We start from the raw sequence: 22,409 nt of genomic DNA on the forward strand, positions 1-22,409 counted from the left end.
TAAGTAAACACTGACGTTCTCACCACATATTGAGGAAGTAAGTTACTAGGGTCTCTTTTTTGTCTAAAAATTTGTATCGCTCTTAACGTCGTACAAAATCCTGAATACAAAGAAGCAAAACTAAAATCTTTGGTTAAGTACTACACAATTATAGAGGTCGCTTTGTTACTGGTTAAAATTATGCAGATACTATTAGGAATGCAGAGATTAGTTATGTCAGGATTAGTAATGTAGGATTTTAGTTATTCGGGTATTACTAATTCATGTATTAGTTATAAAATAATACATAAATTGATTCATAACTTATACATGTTTTGATTATGCGGATTGTAAACTGATAATCAAACACCATACTTGGTATATGTTGAGTTTTGTACATAGAAACTGAAATGCTACCAAATACGGTATTAGATTTGCTGGTTTTACTACATGAACAAATTCACTTTCTGACCCGCAACCAATTACGACCCCTAACAGTATATAGATGTGGGTGTGTTGTAAGCTAAGGCAAAGCAGCTGTTTCTCATCATTTATCTTGTGAGATGAAGGGCATAACATGATTTATAGAGGAAAATTATATGTGCAAGCAAAATCTGGTTTAATTTGCTGCAGTACGTAGAATTTAGTATAAACTAATGGGGTAACAATATATATCTATATTATGATTCATGTAGCAGCCTTCAAATTAAAATAATCTTAATTAACCATAAAAATGAGTATTCTCGGGTAGATTTCCTGCATGGTGCAGTCCTAAGGTAAGTGAAACATCACCCGAAGTGGTCCCAAATCTTATCATCGTCGATCCAATTTCAGAATCTTGAATCGACGGCAATATTTGAGTTGGCATTGAGGAAGAATGGCTATTCATTGCAACAATTGAAGGGTTGTTTTCTGGGGCATTCATTTGGGATCTTTTGTCTGAAGCAACTGTTGTATTAATTGTGGCAGTGGCAGCTGGTTTTGTTTCTGTTGTTGCTGTATTGGTAGAAGAACTGCTAATATTAGGCGTTGGTGTTTGTGCATTGATATTGCTAGTAATGTTTTGGTTTTGGCTAGTATTATTATCTTCCATGTCATCATCTTCTTTAGCTTCTCGTTGATACATATCTTCTACCATCGGCTTCCACAACCGCACCCTTGCATTTATGAACCAGTTTGCCACCTGCATATATAAGACAACATTATATAGAGACTAGAATAATATACTTAACTCAGCATTATGATGTCACCAGATCCATGAAATATTTGACTGTTCTGACCTAAAAAACAAAATCTCTAAACTTAAACACAATTATTAGAGTCTACGAGTAAGGTGGCGATGACCAGTGGCGGGATTTTCACATAAGAGGTTCAAATATCTTATATATAAAGAAGTAAATACACGAAGAAGTCAAAGGTTTCAACATCTATTATATATACATAAAAAAATTATTTTTATAATAGATAAAAAAATTATTTTAACTTTGTATACATAATGTAATTTTTCACCGAGGGTTCGGCCCCCTGGTGGCTACCTAGCTCCGCCCCTGGTGATGAGTTTTGATTGGGGCGTATGATGCAATCTCGAGAAAAAAATACTTTAGTAATATATGTACTAAAATTATTATTTTTCCTACAACATGCCCTGTCAAACGCAACCTAAAATGTAACTGATTAGTAGTATCAAGTATCAACTAGTAAATTTGAGTCCTAATGTTTGGATGTACGTACATTCCTCTGAAACTTTACTATTTCTTCTTTTAACTTGTCTGGAATTTATTTCTTTGGGGAAAGAATCTAAGAATAATATGAAGGGGGGCCAAAAGACAGTTGTGGCATTGCTTTATCCGAAGGAAGGAAAACTGGAGAACGAAACCCTTTGCAGTAAGGTATACCCCACGAATATCTTTGGATTTAACTATACTATATTAAGGGGATGGTTGGTTCACATGCTTTTCTTTATTTGGTTAAAAAGGCTTAATTAGGCTACTACATATTAACGCAAGTATAATGCGAGAATGATAATGCAGCTAGGATTGTTTATGCGGCAAATAATAACGAGAGAATTTATGTAAAGTGATTAATATTGCAAGAACTAAGTAATATTTAGAGATTACATACTTTGAGAGATATTTTATCACACATTATCTATTTTCGCATCTTATACCCCAAAATAACTAATATATCTATTTTCGCATAATTTAATGCAAGTATTAATACCTCCAGCAAACCCTTCATAAAAGAATTATGCATGAATTTTTTTTTTTGACACCAACCAATGCAGTATAAGTTGTTGAGAGACCATTTTCTTAATCACTCTAACCAAACCTAGTATTTTCTCTATTTTGTTTTACGTGAATTAATGTTTTTGCAATTTATGACCTTAAACATGTTATGATATTTGTATAGTAATAAAATCATGTCATTAAGAGTCAAATAAGAAATTTAAACTTATTAATATATTTACAAATATATAAATGTGGCATTCTTTCAAAACATTCTAAAAAGGAACTGTCACATAATATGAACAAAAAGAGTATTATATTATGAAGAATTTTATCTTCGGGTTATTTTTTTCAATCCCTGCTGCCGAACAATCCTTAACATTGTATTTTTTTAAAAAACCATTTAGCATGTTTTTGAATTAAAAAATGTCATGTTGCTTTAAAAAATAAGTCTACCTATTTTTTTAGTAGACTTATTTTTTAAAGCCACATGGTAAAAATTTTCTAGTGGATCGGGTCTAGTTTATTTTTAAAAAATGAGTAGACTTATTTCTTTTTTAAAGCCAAGGAAATATTTTGTTTAAACGAACGAACAACCCACTAGAAAAACAAAAATTGTCTCGTGGCTTTAAGAAATGGGTTGACTTGTTTTTTTAAAGCCACGTGACATTTTCTTAATTAAAAGATAAGCTAAATGATTTTTAAACAAAATTCTGGCAGCAAAAAGGATATATTTGCTCCATTTGTATAACGGCATGGGTATATGTGCACCACTTTTTTAACGAAGGGTATATCTACTCTAAATTACAAAGTTGGGGGTATACCTGCTGTAAGAGCCTATTTGGATGGGCTTAAAAAAAGCAGCTTATAAGTCAAAAAAAAAAAAAATTGGGGTAGCCTAACTTTTTTTTTTTTTGGCTTATAAGTTGTTTTCAGCTTATAAGTTGTTTTAGATAAGCTAAGTCAAACGGGCCTAATTATTTTTTTGGGCTTATTTTAAGCACAAAATGACTTTAAGCTGGTCAGTCAAACATTCAAAAAAACTGAAAACAGCTTATTCAGCAACTTATAAGCCAATACAAACGGGCTCTAAATCGCAAAGTTGAGGGATATATATGCAGCTTTGACCTTAATTTTTTATGCAGATAATGAATAACTAGAGGAAAAAGGATGTGAAAGTCAGAGAAATTTAGAGTAGAGAGGGTGAACCTGATTTCTGGAGAGACCTGTCTGTCGTGCTAACAGATGCTTATCTGCATCACTTGGATACCTGTTGAAAAAAAATAAGCAGAAAAATGATAGTACTATCAGAACGAATCCCTTACTTAAACCGTATAAAGAGATGCAAATGCTTTCCTTATCCGTAGATGAGAATTGACACTTTTTCCTTTCTTTTTTCTGTATGTATATTGGCGTGGCTATCGAAAAAGGAAAGACCAACTTCAGCATGTAGCTCTGGCAAAAGCAGGATTAAAGCGAGAAGACAACTGCAGCTCTGATATTTTTCTTAACATTCATTCATTAGATAGATAGATAGATAGATTCTTTTGCTTTTATCGTCATTGTTAACTTGTTGCCATGCATATCAGCTTAATGAGCGCTACATTTGCCTTCCACAAGAGAATATCATCTATCTAAATTTGGAAATATTTGACTTAACTTTTCATTTTATTTTTAATGATGGTCATGCAAATATTATGGTATGCTTGAAATCGGAACTTTTAAAAGTTTTTAACCACATAAATATCACGACGTAGTATTTAAGACTATAAATTTCAAAAGTTCTTTATGTCTTTCTTAATCTTCATGTCTAGTCAAAGTACAACATACAAAATTGAAATCGAGGGAGCGTAAAATAGTCTTTGCATTTTAGTTCACTTTAGAAAATTAACATGTTTGTATTTAAAAACTCTTTGATTTTAATATTTTTATTTAACTATAAATGAAATGGTATTGTACGTTAATGACCTCAGAAATCTAGAACTTTTCAAAGGCATGCCTAAGTCAGACAGACACTACAAATTGTACTGCAAGGTAAAAGTGGTGCACAAAAAAGTAGAGGTAATTTAAACTGAGAAGAAAGGACTGAATTCCAGCAGTGCCTTTAAACACCGACTGCAAAGAGAGGGGAAAAGAAAGAGAAAAGAAAATCTATGAGTACTGGAAATGCGTTTAGGTTAGACTAATAAAAGCTGATTGGACTAAAATTCATTTTGTCCAATCATAATGCCATGATCATGGGATCTGTACTTTCGTCATTAACTTTTGGTTCTGCGGTAAATTTGAAGATTTTGATTTTGTAAAGGTACAAAGGTAGAGTCTACAAAATGAAATGCAAGTCTACTTCAACAAAGAGATATTTCTTCCGTCTCATATTAGTCATCAATGTTATTAAAAATACTTATTTCAAAATATTTATCATTTTATAAAATCAAGATAAAATTTAATTTTTATTCTTAACATTAACTGTTCTTGAATATAACCAATATTGAATAGTGCAATTTTGGAGAGAGATAAGGATAAAATAGTAAAAATAGTACTAGTATCTTTTATTTATGATTTCTTAAGAGTCGTGCAAAAGAGAAATGTGATAACTAAGATGGGACAGAGGGAGTATATAGTTGTTTAGTCTCATCTACGTAACACATTGTTTAGCCAGTTCCAAAAGGATTAACATTTTTTGTATTTAGAGACAATTTAATTTTGAATTTTTTATTAAACTATTCACAATCACATAAAATTTTAGTTTCTTTTACATCATCAATTTCAATTTTTTTTTCCTTTCTTCTTTCTTAAAACTTTGTGACCAGTTAAACACGATCACATATAATGAGACGGAGGGAGTAACTTATATATAGTGGAGTAGTATAATCTTCTTACGCACTATATTAGTATAATTTAACATTTTGTAATATATTATTTGACTTAATTTTTAGAGGGATCTTAACATTTTAACCAAGCCACAAAAAAATATTTTACCCACCTAGCCGTAATCGTCTGTAATGCATATCAGTGTATAACAAGTATGAATGCATACACACTACAATACAATAATTATATTGATTAAAATTTATTAAACAAAATACTACTTCCCGGTTCAAAATAAGCGTTCTCTTAGCCTTTAACACACCCTTTAAGAAAATACTAACACCTGCACACACAAAAAAAAGTATTTTGACTAAACTATTTTTACATAATAAAACTCTTGATAATTTATTATCTAGAGTAATTAAGGGCAAATTTAAAAAAATAGAATTAATTCATTTTTGGTTATGTAAGTGGATACTTATTTTGAACTACAATAAAATGGCTCAGTGAACTATTATTTTGAATGGGAGGGAACAATGATTAGGATAAAAGTTAAAGTGAGAAAGAAAGACGTACGGATTGAGAAAATGTTCGAAAAGCCAAGCCCTTAAAATATTGACAGAGCGTTCAGGTAAGCCCCTTTGTGGTCTCCATGCTTCTTGTTCCATCATTCCCATTTGTTGAAATGCCCTTTGTTGCCTCAAGCTTTGTTCTAGCACCTTAAGCCTTGGTGTCTCTCCTTTAGTCAATCCTGAAGTGCTTGCATCTTTTTCACCCAGCACTTCACAGCTCTGCCTCAATTGCGCTGTTACGCCATCTTTTAGACACTTGAAATGTCGAGACATGGCTTTTTGTGCAAGTGAAGTGTAGGGAAGTGCAGCACCGAAACCCATGAATAGATCGAATGAGTTAACTACCATCTGCATTTGTTCGCAATAGTGGTTGTATCTTTTGTCTACCTGCTTGCAAAACAACTGATCATTTTAGATAAGAGTTTAAGTTAATTTATTTACACTCTCAATTTATAGTCTTATACAAATGACGAAATGATATTTGTAAATAAGTCTGCTCGAGATGTTGAATTTATAATCTTAAAAATAAGACAAAGTATCTGTCACAACATGTAAAGGTAATCTGATGAAGTAAAAAATTGCTTACACTATCACATTTTTCTACTATTTTATACTTTTTAAAATAGAGCTTTAAGTTTTGTACACTGACAGTCTATAATATTTTTGTTGTATCAGGTTAAGGTATCTGCAATAACAATAAGTGTTTATAACAATTACTATAATTTAATAATTGTTTGTGTATATAACTTAAACCCTTTAAACTAATACTACCTATTAATATTGCCTGCCAATAAAAGAGATATAAGGAAATAGCAGAGAACAAATTAAACACCCTCCCCTAAAATTGTGACTTTGCCTTCCATTAGTTGAAAAAGATAAGGTGCAGCTGGGAAGTCAAATTTCCTCAACAAGAAAACTACTCCCTAAAATTGTGACTTTACCTTCCATTCAAGCAAACAAGAATATAGAAATAATAAGGGAAAAAAAGAAGAAGAAAGATACATAAATACGTATACTCTAATAAAAAGGTAGAAAGCTGTTTGACCAAAAAAAAAAAGAAGGTAGAAAGCTGATAGTATATGTGAGCAATAATACATTGGGAAATGATTGTTGTTTTGAAGAAAGAATATCCTATGTGTGTTTTTGTTGCATGTGCCTAAGCTTAGCATTTTCACAATACAGCGATAATAATAATATAATGTATCAAGAAACAAAATAAAGTAAATCATATTCTCGCAGAAGGATTTATAAGCATCACTTTTTTTGTCTGTATTGAAATCTGTTGGTCGTACAATCATATTGCATTTAAGGGTAATATCTACTGCTGGAGGGTTAACATACTTTGGCAGAAGGATTTAGCTTGATGGAAGAGTGCGAGCTGATTACCAAACCAAAATCTTATGTTATGCTTAACACACCACCTGTTAAATACTCATTTCTAAATTAAAATGAAATCAAACTCAACCTACTCAAATCTATGGACTTCACAAACCTATTTCTCTCTTAGCCGGCTTTCTATATTATAAAAGATTCCTCCAACTACCTTAATTTTCTAATCCTTCCCTTTCTTGTGGTTTTAAGTTGTACTCAATTAATTAACATAGTACTAAATAAACAACAATGATTGGTCATTGACCCAGAGGCGAATGTACGGATTTATCTTAACTCAATAATTTTGACTCAAATTATATACTATAAGTTGAAATTCACTAAATAAGCATAAAAATAGATTTCGAGCCTAGTAAATTGAGTTGTGATAGAATTTCTAACTCGAACGCATGATTTTTAAATTCTGGATAAGCCCCTAGTTAATTCTATAGAGAAATAGAGAGAGGGAGAAAGATTATACATGCCTCATCAAGCATGGTTAAAAGTTTGACCTTCCTTCTCTGATGATCAAGCCTATCCGCAGCTGACAAATTAGGAGGGATATCCTTTGAAGAAGATGAATTATTATTACTGCCACTAGGGTTAGATGCTGATGTTGTGTCGTTATTCTTGGAAACTTTGTTGATCTTTTTGGATAATTGACCCCTCCCAACACTACAAAACTCTTCCAACAACTCTTGTGCAGCTTTGGCGTACTTAGAATTCCTCAACACATTGACTATTCCAAGTGAAGAACCAAAACCAACATGATGAAATTGATGATGATTTTGACTTCCTTGATTGAAAAACAACATTTCTCCCCCACTACTGCTCATCCTTAATTCTTCCACCTTGGCTGCTTCCAAATGTTGTAAAGAAGATGACAAGGACAATGAAAGGCCTTGTCCTTCAATTACATTTACATTAGGGGCATTAAAGTGGTTCCCCGTGGTACTTGCTCCTCCATATGTGAATTGACCGAAATGCCCTCCTGCTGGACTAGGAAACCCTTGAAGAGGTGAAGTAGTAGGTTGGGAAGAAGACTGTGATATTGGTGACCTTGGCTGTGGATTCATAAGGAAAAGTTGCATGGACTCCGCCGTATTTATACTTGGTATGTGATTGTGCTGACGCTGATAATGCGCAGTTACACTATCACGGTTATTCAATACCTTTGAATTCACATCTTTTGCATCTCCTGATGGTACCTGCAAACTTCCACCAACTACGACCCCTTGTCGGTTACCAAACCACTCATTCCCTAAATCCGTGGTTGGAGGTTGCAGTTGCTGATGATGTGGCTGTTGATTCTGGTGTCTATAATTATGAGACAATTGACTCTGCAACAACTCAGTTGCAGTAGTCGCCGCGGCCATCGTCTGAAAATTGAACATTTCAGACAACATTCCGGCTGTCTCATAACGTTGGATTCCACTTGATTCTCCTTCTTCTTCATTGGTGGATACCATGCGCAGTGGCGGCTCAAACCGTTCTACTGTTAATTTTTCTCCTCGGATCTGGTGGGCTATATGTTGTTGTTGTTGTTGGTCTTGAGGTCTCTCGAATCCACTCGAGAAACTAGAAAGGCCTTGGTGATAATAATCGTGGGACATAGGATTATTCGAAGAATTGAACTTCTCTCAAAATTGGACGGTTGAAGTGTATGACTATCTCATCTAATCATCTTCTTGTCTTCCAGCATCACGATAAATTAACCCACCTCCTTCTTTTGCTCAGTCTACCATGGATCGAGCATAAGATAGTAAAAATAAATAAACGTTTATGATACTCCTCATAGATATACAACAAAGAGATCGTCGATACAACTATAATTAGAAGTGAGGAAAGTATAAAAAAGGGTGCAAAGAGGAAAAGGGAGAAAGAATCAAAGTAGAGACTTTTTTGTTTTTTCAATTTCTTTATTCAAAAAAGAACTTCAGTTTTATCCATTTAAGCGGCAGAATATAATTACCTCATGGAATTGCAGGTCGGAAAAGGTTGCAAAGGCTCTCAGTTATCGTTTTCACTTCTGTAGGATTCAAAAAGAAAATTAAGGATCGCTTCAACTAATGAAAGAATTTCTCTCTTTCTCTCTGTATCAGTTGTTTGTTTGTAAGGCTATCGTTTTTACTTTCATTCTCTATCTCTGTCTTTGTCTCTCCTTTGTTACTTTTTGTATTTGCAGTGATTGTTGTCTCTGCAATCGCCTTCTGGAAAGAGAGAGTCCAATAAGTAACAACAATAAAGTATACTTTTAAAATAGAGATGGAGTTTCTTGATAGTGTGATTTATTGTAGTTTTTCTTATATATATTGTTATAGAATTATACGTCGATAATATATAATATTTGCACTTTTAACTTGCAGCAATAGGTAACCTGCCTCATTAATTCAAATTAGTACTCTTTATTAATTTTACTCTTTATAGACATAGACATATAGAAGGGGAACTTTGGAGTTATGGTAAACTGACATATAATTACAAATTCGAGTCATGAAATCAATCACTGATAGTACTTGCGTCATAATAGGTTGCCTACATTGAACCCTCTTGGGGTGTGAAAAATGTGTGATGCTCCGTGCATTGAATTGTCCTTTTATAAACAATGACTTGTAATTTTTTTTTAGATAATTTAATAATATTAAAAAAAAATTATTCTATGAATGCATATAAGCTGAAATTGTGCCCAACGAAAATTTAAAATCACGCATCTCTGTCTCAGAGGAGCGCACACACAAGAAAGAAATAGGGATAAGGGAGAAAATTTAGTTGTTCTTCTTCCTCACCTCCTTTTTCACTCAACTACAGTATTAATTTTTATTGAAGAATAAATTTAAATGGTCGCTCACCAAACTGGTTAAATTAACATTAATTATGAATGTATAATATGTATATGTATAATCACTTATTTCAGTGCTTAATCTATGTATACCGGTTAGGAAAGTAATTAAATAGAGTATTCGACCAGATATTTATGTATTGTTCTTCCTTCATTTGACAAAGGCGTTTAAGAAATTCAATTTTAGTGGTGGGAGGAAGTAAATACCTGAATTTAATGAGATTTCGAAATGATACTTATATCCTCCTCTACTTTACTGTCACAACTTAAAATCTAGATGGCTGATAATTAATTATGCTTTCCTACGAAAAAACTGGAAGGGGAAAAGGAAAGCATTTACAATTTACAAAGAAAAGAAAACGTGAGGAAGAAATAACCATCACTAATTCCTCAATTTCAATATTTTATATAACGGTATTTGATTAAATATAAAATTTAATATGTTAATATGACTAATTATGCGACATAGTATAATAGCCAAAATATTACTTTACTACTATATTATATATATGAGTGAGAATATCCATTTTTCGTAGTCCTCACATGAATTTTTTTGTCTCGTTTTACTACCCCTAATTGGAAGTTTTTATGTCTTTATAAATCCTCACACAGTTTGATAAATTTTAAGAGTTTTTTTCATGCCACTAAAAATGATGATGTCATGAAAATGTTATAGTGGACCACACAAAACACACTCACGCCTACTAAAGTCTTTTATGTGGAAATATTATTAAATTGTTTCAAATTATATTTTTTCTTAAAAATTTATTATACACACATAAAGAATTATCCTATCATTCAAATTCTATTTTAATATAGGCTTAATTATTGTATTAAAATATTATTCTTATAATATTATTTATTATTTTTCGATGTTATTTATCATTTATCATTTGCTATTTTAAATTTTTATTGTCCAATTAAACGTAAAGTTTCTTTTTTTCTCCTGTAATTTTATGTCGTACATGTTGACAAGCACAAGTAATTAACACGTATTACACTCAAGGTAGGATTAAGTTTTAAATTAAAAGAATAAACACAAATAACTTCTATGATTGTTAAATACTTTAATTATCTATCAAAAATGTAAATTATAGTCCTACCGTCTCAATCAAAAATGAATTCCGAAGTACGGTAGCTAATTAATCTTATTTCTATGTGCGCAACATAAAATTTATGTACTAAATTACCATATTAAATTAAAAGAGGAACTATAAAATATTTTTTATATATATATTCTGAATATAAAGTATATTTTTTTATTTTTAATATTAAAATATTTTGCAAAAAAATGGATAATCAATATTTTATATAATTTAGGACAAAATAGTTAAGTTCAACATGAAAAATGTTACACCTCGGAAAATTTTCGTTCGTGCACAATGAATCGACTGGCGAAGGACAATTTCGAGTATCGAACTAGTGATGTCTTAATGAGATTTAAGAGAAGAATTATAATGCCCCTTATGTTGGTAATTAAGTGCCAAGTAAGTTTCAAGAAGGACCCATAAGCCAAATATGAGCATAAACCATCCAAAAGGGCGAGTTAAGGAAACATTTTCGGAGGGTCTGGTTTGGAGGGGCCAAAACTCCATTTTAAAGTTGGAATTTGGGAAACACACCTCAGGATGGAAGTTGTAGATAACTGAAAGAGCTTTCGAACCGTAGGTCGTGGGACCTCACAGCATATCGGGATCAAAAGTTATGGCCATTCTACGACAGACTGTTTCGGGACAAAATAATATCACCTTCTGGCACACTCCGCGACACCACCCGCGACTCGCGGATACGACCCGCGACCACGCCACTTCATCGCGGATTGTGCCAGTGAGGGTCGGTCGTCTGGCAAGATCCGCGACACCACCTACGACTCGCGGAGCATGTCCGCGACTCGCGAAGTGTGTCGCATGTCGTGCCAGTCCAGAAAATTCTGGACCCCTTTTAAATGTACCCAACTCGTCCAAAAAAATCACTTTTCCATCTTGTTGGCCAAGAAAGTCTCTAGAACTCTCTCCAACATCCATCTATAAGAGATATCAAAAGAAAACCAAGATCAACAACATCAATTACATGAAATCAAGTGTGTAGGTTCAAGTAAAGCTTATCTTCTTCAAGGAAATTCAAGAAAGAGTGAAGTAGGGTTTTGGTGCTAAGGAGGTATTCTCTTTCAAGACTTGTTCAACCATCATCCAAGGTGAGTTTTATGATCATCCCATGTTATTTAAGGTATTAGAAAGCTTAGATGCTTGGAATGTAGAAGAACATAGAAAATGGGGTATTTTTGGGTGAATAGTGGCAGATTGGATGATAGTGGGATTGAATCAAGGATGTTGGGATGTGGTGATTATGAACATGTGGTGAATGATTTTTAGGCGGTGCAAATGAGCTCTATGTATGCGAAAAACATGATAATGAGCTATAACCCTAAACATGAGTTAATTGGAAGAAAATGGTGGATCTTGCTAAATGCACATAGATGATGATTGTTGATTGTGATATTGTGAGTAGTATTGTAAATGTTGGGAGTTGATATAGAACATGGGAAAAGTAGCATAAACAAAGGAAGTGCTGCCCAATTTTTCCTAGAACTAGCGACGCGTTCTTATAGTTAATTAGCTAATGTACTTCGCATTCTTTAATGAAGGTGACGACGTGACATCGGAGGTGAACGAGTGACCGATAGCTTAGCTAAACGACAAAGGTATGTGAGGCTAGTCCTTTCTTCTAATGGCATGAATCCTATAGCATAAGTTCTTTTCCTCTTCATGAGTTCTTATTTTCCGGAAAGCTAGAAGCCTAAGTCCATCAATGTCTATATGAGATAAGAGATATGATATGATGATGCCGTATTGATTATGATATTGTTTATTGCTTACACTCACCTTATGTACTAATTCCTTCAAGGTGAGGCAGAATGTCAATAATTGCTCCATAATGAAATCGGGGGATCATGACCTCACGTCACCCCGATAGAGTATAGTTGATCTTGAGCCTTATGCATGTACTATGATAAGATAAGCATATTATTACAAGTATTTTATGGCGAGCATGTCATGAGCATTTTACACCGTGCCTAGTTGGCCGGGCAGTCACCGCCAAGGCGGGCAGCTATACGGATACACCATGACCTTTTGGCATGGGCAGACACCACTAGTGGGCGGCATGAGTTGGTACCCCGGACGCGGGAGGCCTGGACGCGGGCTTATACTGTTGATGATCACACCGTTCCATCTTGGACGGGCAGTCTGCATATGATGCATATATGTTATGATGATAAGTATGAGTAAGACAGCATGCATTATTCCATTTATGATTATCGATCAGATCCATATGCTTTATATTGATATTCTCATTACATTATTGATGCCTTTCTTCATTGTTTATGCCTCTCATACTCAGTACAATATTCGTACTAACGTCCTTTTCTTTGGACGCTGTGTTCATGCCCACAGGTAGACAGGGAGGAGACATTGCTCCGGATTCTTAGAGCTGCTAGTTGATTGAAAGCCCTCCATTGCTCCGGAGGTGCCTATGACGACCTTTTGTGTACAGTTGTGTATGTCATTTCGTAGAGGCTCGTAGATACTCGATGTGGGTTGTATGGTCTCATAGAAGGGTCATTTTGTATGTATGTACATATATATATTATTATTTTGCTAGCCTATAGGGCTCAAGTATATACAATGCTTTTGTTTCCAAATAAAAATGGTTTTCTTATAAATTAAGTATGAAGTGGATAAGTGATTGATAAAGAGGCTAAGGAGTAGTAACACGAGTGGTGCTCGGTGGTTAGTACGGGTACCCGTCGCGGCCCCTAGCCGGGTCGTGACAAAAGTGGTATCAGAGCGGTTCGGTCTTAGGAAGTGTCTACGAGCCGTGTCTAGTAGAGTCTTGTTTATGATGTGTTGCGCGCCACATCAATAAACAAGAGGCTACAGGGCATTTAGGAAAAATGACCATCTTTCTTCTACAAGATCGTGTGATAGGATCGTAATGTAAGATTTCCTTTATTCTAATTGTGTGTTATGGTTTCAGCGATGCCGCCAAAGAAGAAGCAAATCCGCGCGATATTAAATGCCGTCGGTGAAGGCACCAGCCGAGAACCTCCAGCTGAGTTGGGACATAGCGAGGCTCAGGGTACCACTTCCTCGCATGCCACTCCCACTTCTTCTTCTACCTTGCCCAATGTGGAAGAGCAAGCAGGAGCCCCAGCTCCAATTCCTCCGCCGGTTGCTTCGGGCCAACAAATGACCGAGGCTATTCGGTTATTGACCCAGTTGGTGGCTGCACAAGCACAACGACAGAATGTGGGTTCAAGTGACCGGGCAGCAAGTACAAGGGCCCGTGATTTTATGAGTCTAAATCCTCCAGATTTCTTCGGGTCAAAGCCGGAGGAAGACCCACAAGGTTTTATCGATGATATATTGAGGCCATTGAGGGTTGTCCATGCCTCCGAAACTGAATCCGTGGAGTTGGCATCCTATAGACTCCGGGATTTTGCGGTATTATGCACCAACAATTGGGTATTATCAAGAGGGGAGAATGCACCTCCTCCGGTTTGGCAAGAGTTTGTAGAAGCTTTTACTCGCCATTATTTGCCACCCGAGGTCCGCCGAGCTAGAGCGGATCGGTTTGTGAACTTGAGGCAAGGGAATATGAGTGCCCGAGAGTATAGCATGCAGTTCAACTCCTTGGCTAGATATGCTCCGGCCATGGTGGCCGACATGGGAGATCGGGTACATAGATTTGTGAGTGGTTTAGGACCACATTTATTTAGAGAGTGTTTGACAGCCTCTTTGCAAGACGGGATGGACATTTCCCGGATACAGGCTCATGCTCAGAATTTGGAGGGGCGACAACCACAACAGAGGGGTGATCGCGACAGTGATAGGAGGCCAAGCAAAAGAGCTAGATCTATGGGAGAGAGCAGTGAGTATAGAGGGGGACCAAGGCAGCCGCATTCTAGGCACTCAGGTCAGTCAGCGACCAGTGCACCTCCCAGATTCCCAGACAGGAGGTCCGATCGTTCTTTTCAGCCAGTTCAGGGACAGAGTTCGAGGGCCTCAGATTTCCAGTCCAGAAGAGATCAGGGTCAGAGGAGACCCCCAATACCGCAGTGTAACCAGTGCGGTAGGTTGCATTCGGGACAGTGTCGCCTAGGTTCGGATGCTTGCTATACCTGCGGACAAGTCGGTCACATGATGAGGGACTGCCCCTCAGCGAGAGATAGGACTGGGACTCAGCCCACAGGTTCAGCAGTGGGTTCTTCGTCAGCGCGCCAGACAACACAGACTCCCGAGATGACAGCAGGTAGAGGCAGAGGTAGAGGGGGAGCATCCACTTCAGGTGTTGTTCAGCCTCGTGTATATGCTCTAGCTGGACGACAGGATCTTGAGTCTTCCCCAGATGTTGTCACAGGTATATTGTCTATATTCTCCCGTGATGTGTATGCGTTGATAGATCCGAGTTCTACATTTTCTTATATTACTCCATATGTTGCCGGTTGTGCTGGGGTGAAACCCGAGCTCATTAAACCCTTTGAGGTACTTACTCCAGTTGGTGAACCCGTGATAGCAAGACGGGTATACAGAAATTGTATTATTGTGATATGTGATCGTCAGACCCAAGCTGATTTGATTGAGCTAAAAATGGTTGACTTCGATATAATCATGGGCATGGATTGGTTGGCCTCGTGTTATGCAAATGTGGATTGCCGGACAAAGGTGGTTCGATTCCAATTTCCGGGAGAGCCCGTGCTTGAATGGAAGGGTAATGCAGCATCGCCAAAGGGTAGGTTTATTTCCTACCTCAAGGCGAGGAAGATGATAGCGAAGGGCTATATTTATCATTTAGTTCGGGTTCACGACACCGCGACAGAGCCGCCAACTTTTCAGTCAGTTCCGGTGGTGAATGAATTTCCAGACGTATTCCCGGATGAACTTCCAGGTCTTCCACCAGAAAGAGAAATTGAGTTCGCTATTGATGTGTTGCTGGACACAAAGCCTATTTCTATTCCTCCTTATCGGATGGCTCCGGCAGAATTTAAAGAACTAAAGGCACAGTTGAAGGACTTACTCGAGAAGGGATTCATTAGACCCAGTTCATCACCGTGGGGAGCACCGGTCTTGTTTGTGAGAAAGAAAGACGGCTCGCTACGAATATGTATTAACTATAGGCAATTGAACAAGGTGACGATAAAGAACAGATATCCTCTCCCAAGGATTGATGACTTGTTCGATCAATTGCAAGGTGCCAAGTGGTTTTCCAAGATAGATTTGAGGTCGGGCTACCATCAGGTGAGAGTTAGAGAGGCGGATATTCCTAAAACGGCTTTCAGAACGAGATATGGCCACTATGAATTTCGAGTGATGTCATTCGGGTTGACTAATTGTCACACCTCGACTTTACTAGGGTGTGATGGGCACCCGACCCCATACTCGGAGCCGAGCGAACCCGCTGACTCGTATTACGTACTTAATTTCCTTAGACTCTTGCATTAATAAGGAGTGGAAAACATAGTAAAGCTTTCATTTTTTTTTCCATCGTACTCAATCAATATAATCTGTGATCATATGGACTTTATAACATAACATAAAATGACACATAGGCTAGTGGAGCCGTTCACAATACCGACATCCTATACCCACGACTCTGTCTGCAAAGTCTCTAACATTTATCGGACATCATGGTACATGTACTCTGACTCGGTAACACTCCAGGAACAAGTGGAGCTTGCCAACTCTGCTGGAATATCTTCTATATTAGCTTCAACTCACCTGGGTGTACCTGCGCGGCATGAAACGCAGCCCCCGAAGAAAGAGGGGGTCAGTACGAGCAATGTACTGGGTATGTAAGGCATGAATAATAACTGTATGGAACATAGAACATGTCATAACATAAAGAGTAACCTGTACATATGAGTGCCGCTTAGGCGGATGCCATGCATACTTACCTAGTCATATCATATCATATCATATCATATCATATCATATCATATCATATCATATCATATCATATCATGTCATATCATATCATGTCATGTCATAGCGCCGAAATACGTCGGCTCGCCCATATATCCCGCGTCCGGGCATCCCGCGTCCGGGACGATATCATGTATCATACTCCAACTGATCAGGTGGCTGTGCGTCTATAGCGCCTTACCTTTCCCCTTACCCCATATGCATATACATGTATCATGTTTATATATCAGCGTCTATAGCGCTCTGGCCCCTTTTTCCCATATACATATACATATATCATATGAGCAGCATGCAGGAGAGCCCAAGAAATGCTAGAAGTCTATCGGGGTGACGTAAGGTCGGTAACCTCCGATTATATTATGGAATAATCATAATCGCCATGTCTCACCTTGAAGGAACTAAAATTATAAGGCGAGGCTATCAATAAAGAGTAGCGTTAAGAGAAAACATATAGTAAAATCATAAACCTCATATTGCCATATTCATGGTAGGAACATATCGTCAACGTATCTATCGTAGACATTTTCTCATTTTTGACTTCATCATTGTCATTATAAAACATATCCATCGTCATTGTTATAAAAGCTTACAAAACCATAAACCTTTTGTTTTGAAAAAAAATACGGACATTTTGGAAGACATTGACGGGTTATCGGAAAAATAATCATTGCCTTGGAACCATAGACTTCTAACCTTTAAAGACAAGGAAAATATGGAACATCTATAAATTCATAACGTTAGGAATCATGCCTTTGAAAGAAAGGGACGAGCCTTAACATACCTGTTCCACGTCCTATTAGCTACGCTTATGTGTCCAAGCTTGTAAGTCTACATTTAAGATAATTCACACTAATGTTAGCCTTTTCATCGTACACTTGTACCATAATTCAAATTATACTATTTTATATTCTGCCGAAAATCGGGCAGCATCTCCCCTGTTTATATGCCTAGCCCAAATTTTTAATTCAGCAGCCAACAACAACAACAACAATACCAACATCAATTATAATGTTTTCAACTCCAAAATATCTCATAAAACAGCCCACACGCTGTTTTCCAACTTTCATAACTAATTAACTCAGTATACAATTATTTAATCGCGTATTCTTCATAAATAAACCGGTATTAGCACAATTAGAAAGAGATTCATACCTTTCTCCCTTTAATATTGCTTAATCTCCACTTTTCCACGCTAAATTTAGGCCACCACACACTGTTATACGATTCTGCACCAATAATTATACGCTCCCCGGACTGAAATTTGGAATTTATACCTAGTTTGGGCAAAATTTTGGTAGAGGATTGGGGAGAACTCTCCTGATTTTTGGAGAGTTTTTGGGGTGTTTTTCGGGGTTTTGGGCTGAAAATGAGGGGGCCTCCCCCTCTTTATAATTGTTTTGGAAGCTGCCAGAAGCAGCTGGAAAAGTGTTCAGCGCGATCGCGCAGAGTTAAATAAATTCCTTCTGCGCGTTCGCGCCCCCTTTGGGCGCGTTCGCGCAGGGTTAAATTTTCTGACTGGATGTTCGTTCAGTAAAACGGTCATAACTCTTGATCCCGATATCGTATGAGGGCCCACGACCTATGGTTAGAAAGCTCTTTCAATTATCTACAACTTTTATTTCAGGGGGTTTTCCGAAATTCCAAACTTATAATGCCGTTTTTGCCCTTACAAGTCAGATCATCCGAAAACGTTTCCTTAAATCGTCCTTTTGGAGGGCTTATGCCCATTTTTGGCTTATGGGTCCTTCTTAGGACTTACTCAACTTTCCATGTACTACTTGTATGTATCTTCATATGTCATTTATAAAACTCCGACATGTGGGCCCCACTTAGCCTGCAACAACGAGGACTTTTTGTCAATTAACATATGAACTAATTTACACCGTATGGTCTCCAAATGTCATATATATGCTATTATTACCTTCTTATAACACAACCTTCATTCCGAACTTGATTTTCAAATTTTTGTTCAGCGCGTTCGCGCCACGTGGGGGCGCGTTCGCGCAGTATTGGCCCTTTGGCCTTCTGCGCATTCGCGCCACTCTCTGGCGCGTTCGCGCAGACCAATTTTCCTGGCTTGCCCATCCAACTTGTAATGTCCATATCTCCTTACCCCGATGTCCGATTGAGGATCCGTTTGTTGCGTTGGAAACCAGACTTCCTGAACTTCACTTCAAACTTTGTTTTACCCCAAAACTCTTAATATACTAGAACATTTCATTTCTTCCATTTAAACCAAAATTTTGTATCAAACCTTGCCTAGCTTTCTTTCGAAGCCTCGCAAGCTTAACCTCTTTAATCCTAACGTAACTTTACTCTCCCTTTGGCCCATACTAAGCCGTCTACAGTTTTTGGTAACGCGAAATTTTTCCGGGGTGTAACACTAATGGTCCGACTGTATTTATGAATTTGATGAACAACATATTCAGGCCTCTCTTGGATCTATTTGTGATCGTATTTATCGATGATATTCTGGTGTATTCTCGCACGGAACCGGAACATACAGATCATTTGAGGATTGTTCTTGGCATTCTTCGAGCCTGGGAGCTATATGCGAAATTTTCAAAGTGCGAGTTCTGGCTGAATTCGGTAACATTCCTAGGCCATGTTATTTCCGATGATGGTATTCGAGTTGATACTCAGAAAATTAAAGCGGTGAAAACTTGGCCAAGGCCTACGACGCCCACAGAAGTTCGTAGTTTCCTGGGTTTGGCAGGCTATTATAGGAGGTTTGTAGAGGGATTTTCATCTATCTCGGCCCCATTGACGAAACTAACCCAGAAGGCGGCTAAATTCCAATGGAACGACACTTGTGAGCGTAGTTTCCAAGAGTTGAAAGACAGGTTAACCTCAGCTCCAGTTTTAACACTTCCAGAAGGATCAGATGGTTACGTGGTGTATTGCGATGCTTCGGGTGTCGGATTAGGATGTGTATTGATGCAGCATGGTAAGGTTCTTGCATACGATTCGAGACAATTGCGGAAGCATGAAAAGAATTACCCAACGCATGATCTCGAATTGGCTGTAGCCATTCATGCCTTAAAAATGTGGAGACATTACTTGTATGGTGTGCACATGAATATCTATACAGATCACAAGAGCCTCCAGTACATTTTCAAGCAGAAGGAATTGATTCTGCGACAGAGGCGGTGGTTAGAACTATTGAAAGATTATGATGTTGACATTTTGTACCACCCCGGGAAAGTCAATGTAGTAGCCGATGCACTTATCCGCCGATCAATGGGCAGTTTATGTGAAGTCCCTCCGGAAAGGAGAGAGATGGTTCAAGAAATCCATCGGTTGGCTAATCTTGGAGTACGTGTGCTTGATGCGGGTGAGGCAGGTACTAGTATCAAAGATTCTGCAGTTTCGTCCTTGGTTATGGGAGTGAAAGAACGGCAACGCAAAGATCCTCAGTTATGTCATTATAGAGACGTATCTCATGGAAAAGAAAACTCTTCGTTTGATGTTTCTAGTGATGGGATTCTCAGATACCGAGAAAGATTATGCGTGCCGAATGTGGCGGATCTGCGCCGACAAATCTTAGAGGAAGCTCATTGTTCCCGGTACTCTATTCACCCAGGTGCGACCAAAATGTATCACGATCTAAAGATAATGTATTGGTGGGATGGTATGAAAAGAGATATAGCGGAATTCGTAGCTCAGTGCCCAAATTGCCAACAAGTGAAAGTTGAGCATCAGAAGCCGGGAGGCTTATTGCAGGCTATAGAAATACCTACTTGAAAATGGGAAGTGATCAACATGGATTTCATTGTGGGATTACCTCGCTCTCGGGGTAAGTATAATTCGATATGGGTGATCGTGGATAGATTGACGAAAGCAGCCCATTTCCTCCCAGTCAAAACGATGTATGCAGCAGAGGACTATGCAAGGCTATATCTCAAGGAAATCGTGCGGCTCCATGGCATACCATTGTCTATTATCACAGACAGGGGAGCACAGTTTACAGCTAAGTTCTGGAAGTCTTTTCAAGAAGGTTTGGGCACACAAGTGAAATTTAGCACAACATTTCATCCACAGACTTATGGGCAAGCCGAGCTTACCATTCAAACCTTAGAAGATATGCTTCGGGCGTGTGTGTTAGATTTTGGTGGTAGCTGGGAGGATCATTTACCTCTCATTGAATTTTCATATAACAACAGCTATCATTCTAGTATACAAATGGCTCCATACGAAGCGTTATACGGAAGGAAATGTAGATCTCCAATCGGATGGTTCGAGGTAGGAGAAGCACAATTAGTGGGCCCTGAATTGATCCAGCAAGCAATAGAAAAGGTCAAGGTGATTCGAGATCGGTTGTTGACAGCCCAAAGTCGCCAAAAGTCCTATGCGGACAACCGCCGACGAGATTTGGAGTTCCAGATTCATGATTGGGTATTCTTGAAAGTGTCACCGATGAAGGGGGTGATGAGATTTGGCAAGAAAGGGAAGCTAAGTCCGAGGTATATCGGACCCTACAAAATCATCCGCAAGGTGGGACATGTAGCCTATGAATTAGAGTTGCCTTCAGAGCTTGAATCAATCCATCCAGTCTTTCATGTTTCGATGCTCCGCAAGTGTGTTGGAGATCCCACAAAGATTTTCCGGATAGATGATGTGCAAATAGCGGAAAAGTTAACTTATGAAGAAGTGCCTATTTCCATCTTAGATAGGCAAGTGCGAAAGCTTCGAAACAAAGAGGTAGCTTCAGTTAAGGTCCTGTGGCGGAACAACAATCGGGAAGAAATGACTTGGGAAGCGGAAGAGAGTATGAAGTCAAAGTATCCGCACTTATTCCAACCCCCAGGAGAAATCCAAGACGAAACGCCAATGAGATAAGGTACGTATACATTAAATTTTTATGATTTTGGTCGTGTGGCCACAAATATGTTGCTATTGTGATGTAGCCCTGTGAGGCCATGATATTATGGGTTGTTGTGACAGGTTAGTAGTGCCATAGTACACGGGAAACTCTGGCGAACTTTTCGTAGAATCCCGAATAGTTTAACATTCGAGGACGAATGTTCCCAAGGGGGGGAGAATGTTACACCTCGGAAAATTTTCGTTCGTGCACAATGAATCGACTGGCGAAGGACAATTTCGAGTATCGAACTAGTGATGTCTTAATGAGATTTAGGAGAAGAATTATAATGCCCCTTATGTTGGTAATTAAGTGCCAAGTAAGTTTCAAGAAGGACCCATAAGCCAAATATGGGCATAAACCATCCAAAAGGGCGAGTTAAGGAAACATTTTCGGAGGGTCTGGTTTGGAGGGGCCAAAACTCCATTTTAAAGTTGGAATTTGGGAAACACACCTCAGGATGGAAGTTGTAGATAACTGAAAGAGCTTTCGAACCGTAGGTCGTGGGACCTCACAGCATATCGGGATCAAAATTTATGGCCATTCTACGACAGACTGTTTCGGGACAAAATAATATCACCTTCTGGCACACTCCGCGACACCACCCGCGACTCGCGGATACGACCCGCGACTCGCGGATACGACCCGCGACCACGCCACTTCATCGCGGATTGTGCCAGTGAGGGTCGGTCGTCTGGCAAGATCCGCGACACCACCTGCGACTCGCGGAGCATGTCCGCGACTCGCGAAGTGTGTCGCATGTCGTGCCAGTCCAGA

General features: G+C 37.9%; 1 protein-coding gene across 1 annotated transcript; it reads right to left on the reverse strand.

Annotated features, from left to right (window-relative positions):
* Window positions 1-594: 594 nt before the first annotated feature.
* On the reverse strand, window positions 595-9,222 carry LOC132622843 (BEL1-like homeodomain protein 4). Its single transcript, XM_060337511.1, has 5 exons — window positions 8,925-9,222; window positions 7,438-8,690; window positions 5,589-5,971; window positions 3,414-3,474; window positions 595-1,162 (listed from the first exon to the last, which is right to left on the reverse strand). The coding sequence occupies exons 2-5, from the start codon at window positions 8,563-8,565 to the stop codon at window positions 701-703; spliced, it is 2,034 nt and encodes a 677-aa protein (XP_060193494.1). The 5' UTR covers window positions 8,566-8,690; window positions 8,925-9,222; the 3' UTR covers window positions 595-700.
* Window positions 9,223-22,409: the final 13,187 nt, after the last annotated feature.

This window comes from Lycium barbarum, chromosome 12 (assembly GCF_019175385.1).
Source record: "Lycium barbarum isolate Lr01 chromosome 12, ASM1917538v2, whole genome shotgun sequence".
Lineage (NCBI taxonomy): Eukaryota > Viridiplantae > Streptophyta > Magnoliopsida > Solanales > Solanaceae > Lycium > Lycium barbarum.